Here is a 13,024-nt window from a genome sequence, read left to right as displayed (position 1 = left end):
GCTGTTTTTTTTAACAATTATTTGACTAATAGCTGAGCCTAAGTAAAACATTTTGACAGTTTTCACCTCCTCTTCAACATCTTCCTCCTTCTCTTTCTCGGACTCTTGCTCATTTTGCCCATTTGTTGATTCTCCATTCAAGTCTTCAGATTTGCGCTTCTGACTACAAGAAATAAAAATAAAAATTCAGGCACTGCTTTTGATTTTTTTTTTTTCAAAGATGGATTCTCAACTACTAACAGAGTTTACGCACACTTTAGAGAACATGGACATGATGGTGGGCTGTTTTCCTCCATTTCTCGTAACTCTGGAGCTGGCTGGAGACTCTAATGAAAACATTTCACTTTAAGTCAGTCTCAGTCATTTTTAAACACGATGATAAATAAATCACCACAGACTTACTCTTTGTGTCAGAGTTTGCCTTGCTCCGACGTCCACTCTTCCCTTTAGGCGCCGTTGGAGACTTCACAGCCTCCTCTTCGTCCTCTTGCGAATCCATGGACACATCTTCACTTTTCTCCTCTTTGACTGAACCGTTTTTTACCCCATTTGCCTTTCCGTTCTGCTCTACCGCGTCCAAGTGTGAACCATTTTCAAGATTTAGCTCTTTACCCAGCAAACCCTTGACTTTAGAGATGTACACATCCTGGAGCAGAGAACACGCAAAACATTGAAATTTAACCTAAGAACAGTGACGTTCATATTGTGTCGAACATTCATACAGGCAGAGAGTTCACCAACCATGGATATCTCTGAGCTTTTCATCTTTTCCTCCAGGCTGGTCAGCTGGTCCTGAGCATCATCGTGCAGAAAGTCCTGCACCAACCTGAGCTTTTGTTTGACTTGATCCTGAAATAACAGTTAAAAAAAATGTATGTCAGAAACAAAAAAACTGAATTACAATCTGATTATGATCATGAGTCCAGTTTCCCAACTCACAATGTATCACTTTGATAAACAAGCGAAAGGTGTTCGCACTCGTAGCTGCACATTTCTACCTGATGTGTCATACCTACAATGACGCTACCTCTACTTTTTTTTTTTTGATAAATTCAATGTGTCATACCTACAATGACGCTACCTTTACTTTTTTTTTGATAAATTCGAATAGCGTTGTCATTTCACTGACAGATTATTAACTTTCCTCTGCAATAAAAGTGTATTATGGCCAGGTGATGCCATCTCTTCAATATGTATAATTGAGATTTACACGATAATTTGTTGGACATAATTTAAGTAAGGTCACTCCAATTGAGTAGACCAAGTATACAGCCGTGCGTGCCTTGGTACTAAAGGGCCTTCAGAAGACTAAGTAATTGTGAACAGCTGTGGAAGGCCACCTGTGGCACAAACGCTTGTAGCCTTGATCAGAGAGGAAACCTACCTCCTCTGTACCTTCATCCTTGTGCAACAACTGCAGCCTGCAAACACAGAACACAAAAACAACGTCGTTACATTGTCACATAAATAACCCGTTCACCAAATGTCCCTATTGGACAGAGAAACCTTAAACCAAATGGAAAAAGTGCCCTAGTGGGGGGAAAAGGAAACAATACAGTCACAACTGTTCCTGTGTGGCGCCAAATCCATACGCGCTGCTGCTCCATCTACTGACAGGTTAAAATGCTAACGGACTAAAGCTAAAACAGAGGCTAATGTGCTTGGATACATTAGTTAACAAGCTAACGCTAGCTGCACTTCTCAGTCTTTGACAGAGGAACGAGGCCGCGATAGGTCACAGCAAACAGTAGCCTCCGTGGTCACACGATACATTACTAACGCTGTCCTAATTATTTGGGTTGATAGCAATTAGTTGTAAACCGTTACCTTCTCCTGACATCCTCTGGCAGACACACGGAGGTCCTGGCTGGCATGGTTGAAACGGCTTGACGTAAAAAAAGAGAGGATTTGCTTAAAAAGAAAATGCTATGTTACATTTAAAAACCAGTTAAAACCGTGGGGTTTAAAAAACGCAACTTTGGTGTTGCTGATTCTGTGCTGCATGCGTTGCTGATCTGCCAGCGAACGCTATAAAAGCTGTAGAGGCGCGCGGGCCGTCTTTTCGCGGGGTGTTTTGGACCGTACTACCTGACAGCTCTGGGGGTGAAAACTTTTCTTCCTCGATTATTAATTAAATTAACAGGTTCATTATTTGCACAGAAAAAAATATTTGGTTATAAATAATGTGTAATATAACGTTCTAAGTCACGAGGCTTTATTTCTTTACCAATCGAATTTAATAATTGGAACAACCAGTTCGTAGAAACCCCTCTTTTTCCGTTCAGTGTAGAAACCGGTGTAAGCGGAAATGATATGTGTGTTGTTTACTAATGAGATATACTTTGTTGAAAACAAACGAATGAAATCGTAATGATTCGTTACGCTTTTAAATATCACGTTTAGTGACATGTAAGCAAAAACAATGGCTCTGGGTGTAATGTCTTGTAGTAATGACAAACATTGTCATCAATATTTTAAATAACATTCAATCAAACAAAGAGCACGTTTATGTATTCTGGCTCAAATTTAAAAAAATAATAACAATAAGTGGTAATATTGGTATAAGGAAAAACAACCGGAAATTCAAGAAACATACTTAAAATAATGTCTGACGTCATTTTTTGTGTACTATTGAGCAATATTAACATGTATAATGGCGTATATCCTGTATCTACATTTCAAAATGTATTTTCATTTTGAACACTCCTTTGTTTTGGGTTTGTTTGTTTTTTTTTTTACCTTTAATAAGCGTTAAGTTTGACATAGATGCCCCTCAGTGAAGTGGGTGTAGTAGTGGAACTCTGAGCTGTTACTTATCAAACATACATTCCCTAATATCCTTCCATTTAAAAAAAAACTATGCCAAATCCTTAATATATTTCTACTGTTACTTATCAAACATACATTCCCTATTATCCTTCCATTAAAAAAAACTATGCTTAAAAAAACTTAATATATTTCTGAAGTGCAACAGTTGTGAAATCTGACAAGTTTTTGGTAACAAGCCATGCAATCCACAGTTAAAGAAACCAATATGTTTGAAGTTGCCATTAACATCATAGCTGCATTGTAAGAGATGTTCATTGAGCTCATCTTTTCATCCTCATTCTACAAATATTCTTTCATTTCCCAGGCCGGGATCAATAAAATTTATGCATCTATGTGTAACATCTATTTGCAGCTGCTCTGAGCTGGAGCCATTAAAATTCAACTGGACTGAGCTATCCTGCATGTGGAAACATCTCCAGGTTATTTTTTTTTAGAATAGTTCTAAATATATGGATTTCTATATGTTTTGTGAACCTCCTAACTTCTTGATATATCAACTTCGACAGCTGTTTGTTTAAATGAGGCAGAACAAAAGTGGGACAAAACAATGATTTTAACATTTTTTATTTTATGTTGCTAGGGTCATTGCCAAACTTTACTATGCGATCAAATCTGGCCTCATCCTGAAACAGATTCCGACGAACTCCTCAGTTGTTCGATGGTCTGCAGAGACAAACAAATGAAGAAGTCAACAGCCATACAACAACCTGCATTGATCTTTCATGTTGTGTGACAGAAAGCACCCTTTAACTTACTTGGCCCATTCAACATTAAGAATAAGATGATCATATCCAAATCCTGACACTCCTGCGATAGCTCTGGAGGCGTCCTCCCGACGGTGGAAACTGATGAAGGCAAAACCCTGCAGGAAACAAAAAAAAAAAAAAAAAGAAAACAATGAATAACATAATTCATTTTATTTCAAGTACAACAGATAACAAAAGACTCGGCAGACAATACGTTTTATTTGTTGTTAGGTTAAGTTTCATTACCCCTACAGCTACTTAGAATTAAGTACTGTTTTGCAGCAAATACCATAACATAGTTAATGGCAAGTTATTAGTGTGCCTTAAATTTGTTTTTTTAGAGGGAGAGGGTCAATGATATTAAAAACTATTTGCTGATAATCCCCTCTGATCTTTATCTGTCTCTATTTGCTCTATTCTGCTTAGTCTTAAGGTGCTTCAGGCAATTGGATGGTTAAAAAAAAAACTGTGATTGGTTCTAAACGCACGCTATTTTGTCCTACATAAGAGTGCCGACCTTTGACTGTCCAGTATTCTTATCCTTGGCCAGGTAGATCCTTGAGATGGAGCCAAAAGGCCTGAAAAGCTCCTGCAGGTCTGTCTCACGGGTGTCCTCCGAAAGGTTGGTCACACGGATGGTGGCATTGTCATCAGCTGTCAGAGTGAAATACATACAACAACAACAACGAACAAGTTAGGCTCCTGAATTTGCCTTCATATACAATGAATGTGTATGAATCCCTCAAAAACAGAAACACACACCCCCACCTCTGCGGTTGGGCTGCATGGATTCTCCTCGCCGTGTGCTGCCATCTCTCAGGCTTGGTGGCACATATTTCCCGGTTTTGCTCTGGGCGGGCTGGGCTGGCTCGGGTTCCGCTGGATTAGGAAAGTGGTACACAAATTAATGCCTAAAGTATTAGCAGACTGATTTATTACATGAAATTGTGAGATCAAGCCCACCTAATCCCGAAGGCTTGTCCTTGTCTCCAGTGGAAAGACCCAGCTGCTCGGCTAGCTCCTTCTGCATTGGCCCCAGAGTGTCCTTGTAAGGACAGCGGGTGGTCCAATGGTCGCCTTTACAAATACGACAGGAAACGATCTTCTGTCCTTTCAGCTTATTCATGGGATCCTCATCCTGGTCTTGAGCATTGAGATCCTACAAGAGAAAGAGACACAATTCTTGGTCATAAGCCATAAAAAGTAAACAAAACAAAAAAAAGCATTTGGGGGGGGGGGAGCAGAAAAAGTTCTTGTCCTCACCTCTTTGCTGGAAATGAATGTCATGTAGACGTCATCGCTGACCGTGGTAGTGGCAACATTTGGACCCGGTGCATCGAACTCAGAGTTGCCAAATTTCTTCCAGTTCTATATTGACAAACGAATATCATATATTATTTGAAACTTACAAAAAATAACAAATTTAGGACCAATTTCAAGTACATTCAGCTTATTTATCAAGAAGGATTTCAGCTGACCTTTCTCCTGGCCACAGCCTTTGAGGCCTTCCTTGTCTCGATCTTGAAGGTTCGAACGATCTGCAAGACAAGGATGTAAAATGATTCAGAATTCAGATTGAAGTGTTGTTTTTGAACAATGAGATGCAACGCCATCAATTTAATCACCACTTTAAGGAACAGATCATTTTGCTGTATAGTTTGATTCAAACAAAAAAAAATTGTCATAGCAACAACGAATTAACTGGACATCGGTGGTGTTACCTTGTACTTTTTTCCATCTTCTTCATCTATTTTATAATCGGTGATAGTTTTGATATTCCCTTTGATAGTTTCCTTGGGGGATGGCAGTGTTCCTGTTAAGAGAAAGCAACATCACATCACAACTTTTTCTATCTCGAAGTGTCACTTCAACATCAACACAGTGACAGCACTTAAAAGAACTGCGTTCAACAACTTAAACTGTAGTGTTCTCTTTCTCTGTTCTCAAATTAAATTAGGTTAATATAAATTACTTACTTTCCTCAGAAAATATGGATAAAGTACTTTTTATATTAAAGTACTGCACCGTAGTCATAGTGTAGCGGTTAACCCGCGCCTGCCTCGTAAGCAGAGAACCACATGCTTGATAATGTTATTTCTCCTCTTTAAGTCGGTTTGGATAAAAGCGTCTGCTAAATGCGTAAACGTCAAGACATTTGATTTAGACCGCTGTTAGCAACCGCAGACACTTACATTAAGCTAACCCTTAGCATTCTACACTGACGTGACAACCCTAACGGCCCAAAAGACCTGCGAAACCCGTTAAAATTAACATAATATTTCATGGAAATAACTGTATATTTAACTGAATTTGAAAACAAAAAGATCAAGTTTTGTCTACTGAGCGGAAAAACCACGTGGAAAATAAACCCTGCTTTGTCGGCCTCTTCTACCGTTAATGTGTTAGCATCGGCTAACGGAGACGAGTAGCTCTTTACCTTCATCTCCCTCCTCCTCCACTTGGTCGGCCCAACTGGGCTTGGAGCTGTTGAAGAGACAATTGGTTTATGGGAATTATAAAACGATGTTAAACATTAGATGTATAATTCACTGTAAAGGGTTTTTTAAACTCACTCGTCGTATTCGATCGACGGCATTCTCCCGGCTAGTGTTTGACAGAGGAAGAGCTTCCCCGCGCGTTTCCGGCTCAGACCCGCTACAACAAAAGCCAAGTTCCGCTGGACGTCACAATAAGAGTCCCATCGTTGTGACGAACTATTCCCCTCCAGGTTTTCAAATTATGTGAGTGACATTTATTATACATTTTGTATGTATGTACGTGATATAAACAGTAGGATAAACAGTATAATGTGCATATTGTGTGTATGAAGGTATATATATATATGTAATATTCATGTATAATGTATATATATTATATATTATGTGTATTTCCATAAAATACGTTATGCATATAAATATATATATATAAATATATATATATATATATATATATATATATATATAAAGCATATTTATGCTTAAAATGCATAAAAACTATTTTTCTTGGTGGCTTTTACTAACCAGCTTATATACTTTTTACTCCTTGAAGAATTAGAATTTGTGTACGTTTTATGTATTTATTTTAATCATTATAATTTTCATTATTTTTTAACATTTGACATATATACAGTATATACATTGAAAACACACAGATATAGGTATATAGATTAAGAATAAGAAGCCTTTTATTTGTCCTAGCAGCCAAAAGCACAAGGTATAAGAGTGAAACATAGCATAGTGCTATAGAAATCAGGGTATCACCTTACCATTTCTGGACATTCCTCAGTTACACTATACATTATACTGACCAGTTTGCATATACACAACATACACATTTTATTTCACTGACAATCCAGTAACATCCAGGGATAAAAAAATACATCATTGTATCAATGTTAAAGCAACAAACAACAGCAACGTCCGCAAATTGTACATGATTTGTTTGTGCTGATTTTCGTGCAGTGGCATAAACGTCTGCCCCCGTGTCAATGCTGAGTCACAGAGGAAATTGAGATATGCAGACAGTAAACTAACACTTTTTTTCATTTTCTCACTTCTGTAAAACCAAACGAGGATTTAGAAAGGTCACAAACCACCCAGAGGTGACAAACGCCGATGTAGTCCGTTGCTTACTAAACATTTCATCGGGTTCGTACTCTTCTATTAAAAATAAAGCTGCCAAATTGATTTGTGCTCAGTCATTTAGCTTTCTGTAAAATGACAGCATCTCGGCACTGACACAAAAAAGGGAAGGTGAAAAACGGAGACTTCACAGATAATAATGAACGTGTACCTTAAATATGCAGTACTGTGTATGTATATGTAGAATACCAGCAGATGTGTTTATTAAAAAATACATGAATATATGCATATGCACTTTAGCTATCATTAAAGTTCAAACTTCACCCATGGAAGCATTTTTGATAATTTTATGCATAATAACGAAACTAGCGAAACTAGTGAAACTAGCAAAACTAGCGAAACAAGCGGAAAAAAAGACATAACAACAACAGTAAAAAAAACTTCTTATAGTTGATCTTTTAAACATGAATGCCTGTATTGTTGATACTAAATTATTAAATTATTTCACTTAACCAGTAAAGTTGGACCACAAATGCATTTCAAATTTATGACGTAATGTGCAGATATAGATATTCACTTAAAGAGCGATCATTAAGGTTCAAACTTCACCCATGGAAGCATTTTTAATAATTTTATACATAATAACGAAACTAGCAAAACTAGCGAAACTAGCGAAAAAAATTGTAAAAAATATGAAGACATAACAACAACAGTAAAAAAAACGTTTTATAGTTGATCTTTTAAACATGAATGCCTGTATTGTTGATACTAAATTATTAAATTATTTCACTTAACCAGTAAAGTTGGACCACAAATGCATTTCAAATTTATGACGTAATGTGCAGATATAGATATTCACTTAAAGAGCGATCATTAAGGTTCAAACTTCACCCATGGAAGCATTTTTAATAATTTTATACAAAATAGCGAAACTCACGAAACTCACGAAACTAGCGAAACTAGCGAAAAAAATTGTAAAAAATATGAAGACATAACAACAACAGTAAAAAAAAATTTATATATATATTTAGTAATCTTTATAGTAATCTTTTAAACATGACTGCCTGTATTGTTGATTTCAAAATAATATCAAAATATTACAGATATCATTAAATTATTTCACTTAAGCAGTAAAATCGGACCACAAACGCATTTCAATTTTATGACCTAATACGCAGATATACAGTAGATATTCACAGAATTAAGTAATAATCCCCACCCCCAAAAATCGAACATAGTTAGGATTTCCAAATTTACCTTCTCATCATTACATCATTTCCTTTGTTTCCCTCTGTGCCTCGCCTGCAACAAGCCACTCTCATACTGTCGAACAAAGCCATGTAAAGCACAGGGTGAATGCACATGTTCAGAGTGGCCAGGCCTTTGGACACCTGATACATGTTGTAAACCCAGCAATTGGAGGTGTTGGGATAATGGATCCTCAGATACAGGTGATAGATCTGGAAGACGTGATAGGGCACAAACGAAACGGCGTAAATCAAGAGCACCGACGCCACCAACAGAGCCACCTTGCGTTTTTCCGTTGGGGTCACGTTGCTATTTTTCCACACCACCCAACTCACCACGCAGTAGGAAACGAAAGTCACCAAAAAGGGAAGAAGGCAACCAAACGCAGCCAGGAAGACCTTGTAAATCAAGTGACTGCGGGCATCTCCGGGGTTGTGCTCACAGAAGGACACGCACAGCAGCTGACCCGTGTGCACGCTTTGACAAACGCCGGAAAATTTAAACACCGGGCTTGAAATCGCCGTTACGACAATCCAGATGATGACGCTGGCGGTTTTTACCAGGGTGGGCTTCACATGGGAGCGTGTGAAAAAGGGCCACTTGATGGCCACGCATCGGTTCACGCTTATGGCCATGATGAAGAAGATGCTGGCGTAGAGGTTGCAGGTGAACAGGAACCTCTCCATTAGGCAGGTGGCTGGGCCGAACCTCCATTGTTTCCCGAGCCAGTAGTAGACGATGAGCAGCGGGAGCGTGAGGATGTAGAGAAGGTCGCTGACGGCCAGGTTGCATGACAGGATCACGCCGGTGTGCCAGCTCATTCGCTTTCTGACCACCAGGAGCCACAGGGCAAACAGATTCCCAGTCAGGGCCACGACAAACTCAATGCCATACACGGAAGGCAGCAGGGTGATCTGAAACTTCTCGCAGACAGAGAAGTTCTGTACCATCTTGGCTTGGGTCATTCAGCCATAAACCAGCCTTTTTAATCCAAATTATTGCCAGGAAAATCTGTAATGAGAAAAATAGAGAATTTAGTTGCAAGTTCCTATCATGTTTTTTTTCTGCTTCTCAGTTTTGCATTTAATAAAAACAAATGTATTTAAAGAGTTTACTCAGCCAGAAACCAAATTTAACTGCACAGTGTTCCCTCTCTATATCGCGGTTCTCCTTTCGGTTCCTCAGTACACCGTTGATTTTTTTTTTTTTTTTTTAAATTCCAATTTGCGATATTTTCCTGATGAAAGAAGAAAAAAACATTTTCTACCCTAAAAAAATTCAACAGTTAAAAAATTAGCAAGAACGAAACAAAAAGACATCGCCGGTAGCTAGAGGAGATCGAACGCAGCATTGAGCGCGCTCAGCTGTTCCTAACGCTGATTGGGTCATGCATCTTGTCAGCCACTCGTTCACACTGCCCTGGGGGGGAAGGTTTGCAAAGAGTAAATATATATATACGTTAATAATGTAATAACTATCTCGCCTCTACTTCGCGGATTTTCCCTTTTCGCGGTGGGTCTTGGAACGCAACTACCGCGATAGGAGAGGGACCACTGTACATCGTAAGCTACATGAGAGCCTGATAACATATGTAGTACGGATTTTCCCTTTTCGCGGTGGGTCTTGGAACGCAACTACCGCGATAGGAGAGGTATCACTGTACATCGTAAGCTACATGAGAGCCTGATGACATATATAGTATTTTTTTTATCTGTACAAACCACTGTATGAGTTGCTGCCACCTAGTGACTGGAGGCTTGTATATCGTTCAAGCAACTTTCTTTCCAGCGTGCCATATTCCGTTGGAAATATAAACCTCTCATACCCAACACCCTAGCACTTCACCATGCCCCTCCGGGGGCCCCCGCCCCACTATTTGAGAAGTACTGTTTTAAAAATTTCAGGCTCCAATATTAACAGAATAAAGTCTAAAATATTCAATATAAAAAATAAGCCAATCGTAGAAGTCACATCGCAGGGTCACAAAAACTGTTGACATAGTTCACACTCACAGCTTTTCGACCGTGTGAGGAAACTACAGCACCAGCAGTAAACAACATGCAAACTCCAATACCAACGGGTTAGAATAAATCACTGGCATCGCTCACTTGCATATTTTCCACAATTAAATGAAAAAAAAAACTTAAATTCAAATTTAGAATTGTACTTACCAACAAGCAGTGTTGGAAGTGAACGGAATCATTTAAGTAAAAACGATTCCAATAACTTCTGCTGTACGTTGTGTTAAAAAAAAGAAAAAAAAAAAACAAACCACTAAAAATGGAGGAAAACCACTTCTTGACAATATCGCTGTCCACAGCGGAGAAAGGGTTCAGAACTTTCAAGAAGAAAGTGGCGAACAAAACCTCTCCACTTCCTTATACCCTCTCGAGACTGCTGCCACGGAGAGAGCCAGTGTTGTGCATCCTGTACTAAAGTAGGCAGACGCAAGAAGGAACTGATGATACGGGTTCCGTTTTACAAGACAGGCAAGTGACCTATCCACCACATTTTGAAAACATTTGATTTTCTCGATTTTTACGTTTAGTACCACCACACAAAAAGGTCCACGGTCCATGAGAAATTTGTTTGAAACCGGGGCCACTGTGAGGGCACACAATGAAAAATAGTACTTCATTTTTACTAATTTACTTCGTTCAAAGAGAGTCCAGTCACATCCACTTTCCTCGTTCAAAGATAATCTGGCGAAAATTCCAAATAATATGTCATCCAGACTTTGACATAACAGCATAAAGTCTAATAAAAATAGTTTTATTTTGTAAATTCTAATGATCCTCCAACGATCGCTGACCCGTCATTGGTTAAAAAAAAAAGGTTAGGGACCGTTGTTCTAAAGTACTCAACCAACCAACCCCAAGATGTGAAGACTAGGGACCGCAGAGAACTGTTCTGGCTCTGTTCCTCTTCATCCTGAACACTTCGAATCTTTTGTCTGGGGATCCCATATTTTAAAAGTCACAAACCTTTCGAGACCCAAGTCAATATACATTATTCGTAAAACTCCCGGGAAACATGATGCAAGACGACCCAAAAGAACATAACAGACTGTACTAGCCGAGGAGACCGAGGTCTTTCGGGGGTGCATGGAGCACTCCTTAAGACTTTGTGGTGTGGTTTAATGCGCCAGTTGCATGTATACAACAGAGGAAGAGGCTGGACAGACTGATAAGGAAAGACAGCCGTGTCCTGGGAAGACATCTTGACTCCCAAGCCGGGAGTCAATGCCCAGACCACCGTAAAGATTCTTTAAGGCAGGGGTTTCAAACTCATTTCAGTTCAGTTCAAGTGGGTCGGATTGAAACCTCAAGTGGGCCTGGTTTTAGCCCACGGGCCCTATGTTTGGCACCCATCCATTGAGGTATCTGGGCAAGCCACCTTAGAGAATCTTTAAGGTGGCAAAGTGGAAAAGAAACAAAGATTGTCAACAGTAGAGTCTGTTTTTTGTTTTTATTTTTTTTTTTTTTATAACCCTTTGCTGCCACCTGGTGGAGAAGTATGTAATAAAAATATGGTAAAATATAAAAACGCGGTGAGAGCTTGTTTCTTTCATGTGTGCTGCCCCGACCCATTGCCATTTTTATTTTGTAATGAACGTCATTATGGCCCAGTGACGTCATTTTAAGGTCATATGGCTTCTGGAACAGACGAGATGAATCAACCTGATTGCAACAACCCCCCTCTATCCGCGGTTAATCATTTCATTTCCTTCCCTTCTCTGTAGCTTCCATTTTGCCAAAATTGGGTCAAGCTGATCAGATAACGTGCATCATTAAAGCCAGGGATTTTCTTTTAACAATTGGTGCTATATGGTTCAAATGATTGGTGAATGGTTTGAGTTTGAGGTTTTACTGCAAATACAATTCAGTAAAAAAAAAAAAAAAAATCAAAAATCATTACCACTACTACAATTTTCCTTGGACCTATTGACTTTTGTAATAACTTATATGGACTATGTTCTTAAACAACCTAAAAATGGAAGTTTGAAAGCATTACCCATACCTGCCACTAGGGTTAAGTTTCCTTGTTGTCTTCAGAATACAGAGTGAGTTGCCATATAAAGATTCAGGCAGACCTGATTACTTTGTTTTAAAGTATCCATTACAACACTTTTTTTTTTGTAGCCTGTTGGACAAGAGGTGAAACATCTTCAAGAAACCTACTCCATCCAGTTTTCCCCCAAGTCATCCGATTGCACCAGTCAGCCATTTTAAAACTGTTCCAACAAATGCACTAGAAATCTCTACCCAGACATAACGGCAATGACAAAACGCAGCTGAATATATCCCATAATGCACAGGTTAAACCAACGAAGGATTTTTATACAAAAACAATCATCGCAACCAATAATAAACTTTCTTATAAAATTTATGGTTATGCCAACATATTGGAGGTATCACATTGGGTCAAGAGTTACATCAAACACTGATCACCCAGTGGTGGTATGTAGAAGGTGCATCATAAACCGAGTATGACAAAGGCTCAGTGGGATTACAACCGGTTGTGTTGCTTTTTCACAGGCCGTCGACATTGTTGGTCTCCTGATTGTAAAAAAAAAATTAGAGTATGGATGAGCAATAACAATTTACCAAAGTCTGCTGA

General features: G+C 38.8%; 3 protein-coding genes across 4 annotated transcripts in view; all 3 read right to left on the bottom strand.

Annotated features, from left to right (window-relative positions):
* Positions 1-2,046, bottom strand: part of dnmt1 (DNA (cytosine-5-)-methyltransferase 1) — a 12,825-nt gene extending 10,779 nt beyond the window's left edge. The window contains 6 exon segments of the mRNA XM_017040762.2: positions 67-163; positions 254-326; positions 403-646; positions 742-849; positions 1,385-1,421; positions 1,828-2,046. Of these exon segments, the coding sequence (XP_016896251.1) occupies positions 67-163; positions 254-326; positions 403-646; positions 742-849; positions 1,385-1,421; positions 1,828-1,874 (606 nt within the window). The 5' untranslated portion in view covers positions 1,875-2,046.
* Positions 2,047-3,376: 1,330 nt separating this feature from the next.
* eif3g (eukaryotic translation initiation factor 3, subunit G) lies at positions 3,377-6,269 on the bottom strand. Of its 2 annotated transcripts, none has more exons than XM_008329207.3 (10): positions 6,149-6,269; positions 6,013-6,059; positions 5,297-5,388; positions 5,054-5,113; positions 4,839-4,943; positions 4,539-4,734; positions 4,338-4,454; positions 4,093-4,229; positions 3,585-3,691; positions 3,377-3,492 (listed from the first exon to the last, which is right to left on the bottom strand). In XM_008329207.3, exons 1-10 carry the CDS (start codon positions 6,169-6,171, stop codon positions 3,477-3,479), a joined length of 900 nt encoding a protein of 299 aa, XP_008327429.1. In that variant the 5' UTR covers positions 6,172-6,269; the 3' UTR covers positions 3,377-3,476. The 2 variants fall into 2 exon arrangements, with proteins under 2 accessions (XP_008327429.1, XP_008327431.1); XM_008329209.3 differs by having other exon boundaries at positions 4,344-4,454; positions 6,149-6,268.
* A 468-nt stretch (positions 6,270-6,737) lies between these two features.
* The window catches only part of ppan (peter pan homolog), a 10,544-nt gene continuing 4,257 nt past the window's right edge, over positions 6,738-13,024 (bottom strand). The window contains exon 12 of the mRNA XM_025064510.1: positions 6,738-9,371. Coding sequence (XP_024920278.1) covers positions 8,410-9,371 — 962 coding nt within the window. The 3' untranslated portion in view covers positions 6,738-8,409. The remainder of the gene's footprint in view (positions 9,372-13,024) is intronic.

This window comes from Cynoglossus semilaevis, chromosome 17 (genome assembly GCF_000523025.1).
Source record: "Cynoglossus semilaevis isolate Cse_v1.0 chromosome 17, Cse_v1.0, whole genome shotgun sequence".
Classification (NCBI taxonomy): Eukaryota; Metazoa; Chordata; class Actinopteri; order Pleuronectiformes; family Cynoglossidae; genus Cynoglossus; species Cynoglossus semilaevis.
This window is presented reverse-complemented; position numbering and strand designations above follow the sequence as displayed.

Coding starts and splice junctions, on each gene's coding strand:
- eif3g (XM_008329207.3), bottom strand. CDS start 6,171: ATGCCGTCGATCGAATACGACGA. Junction 5,389..6,012: donor GGAGGAGGAGGGAGATGAAG/GTAAAGAGCTAC, acceptor TTCTCTTAACAG/GAACACTGCCATCCCCCAAG. Junction 4,944..5,053: donor AGGCTGTGGCCAGGAGAAAG/GTCAGCTGAAAT, acceptor TTGTCAATATAG/AACTGGAAGAAATTTGGCAA.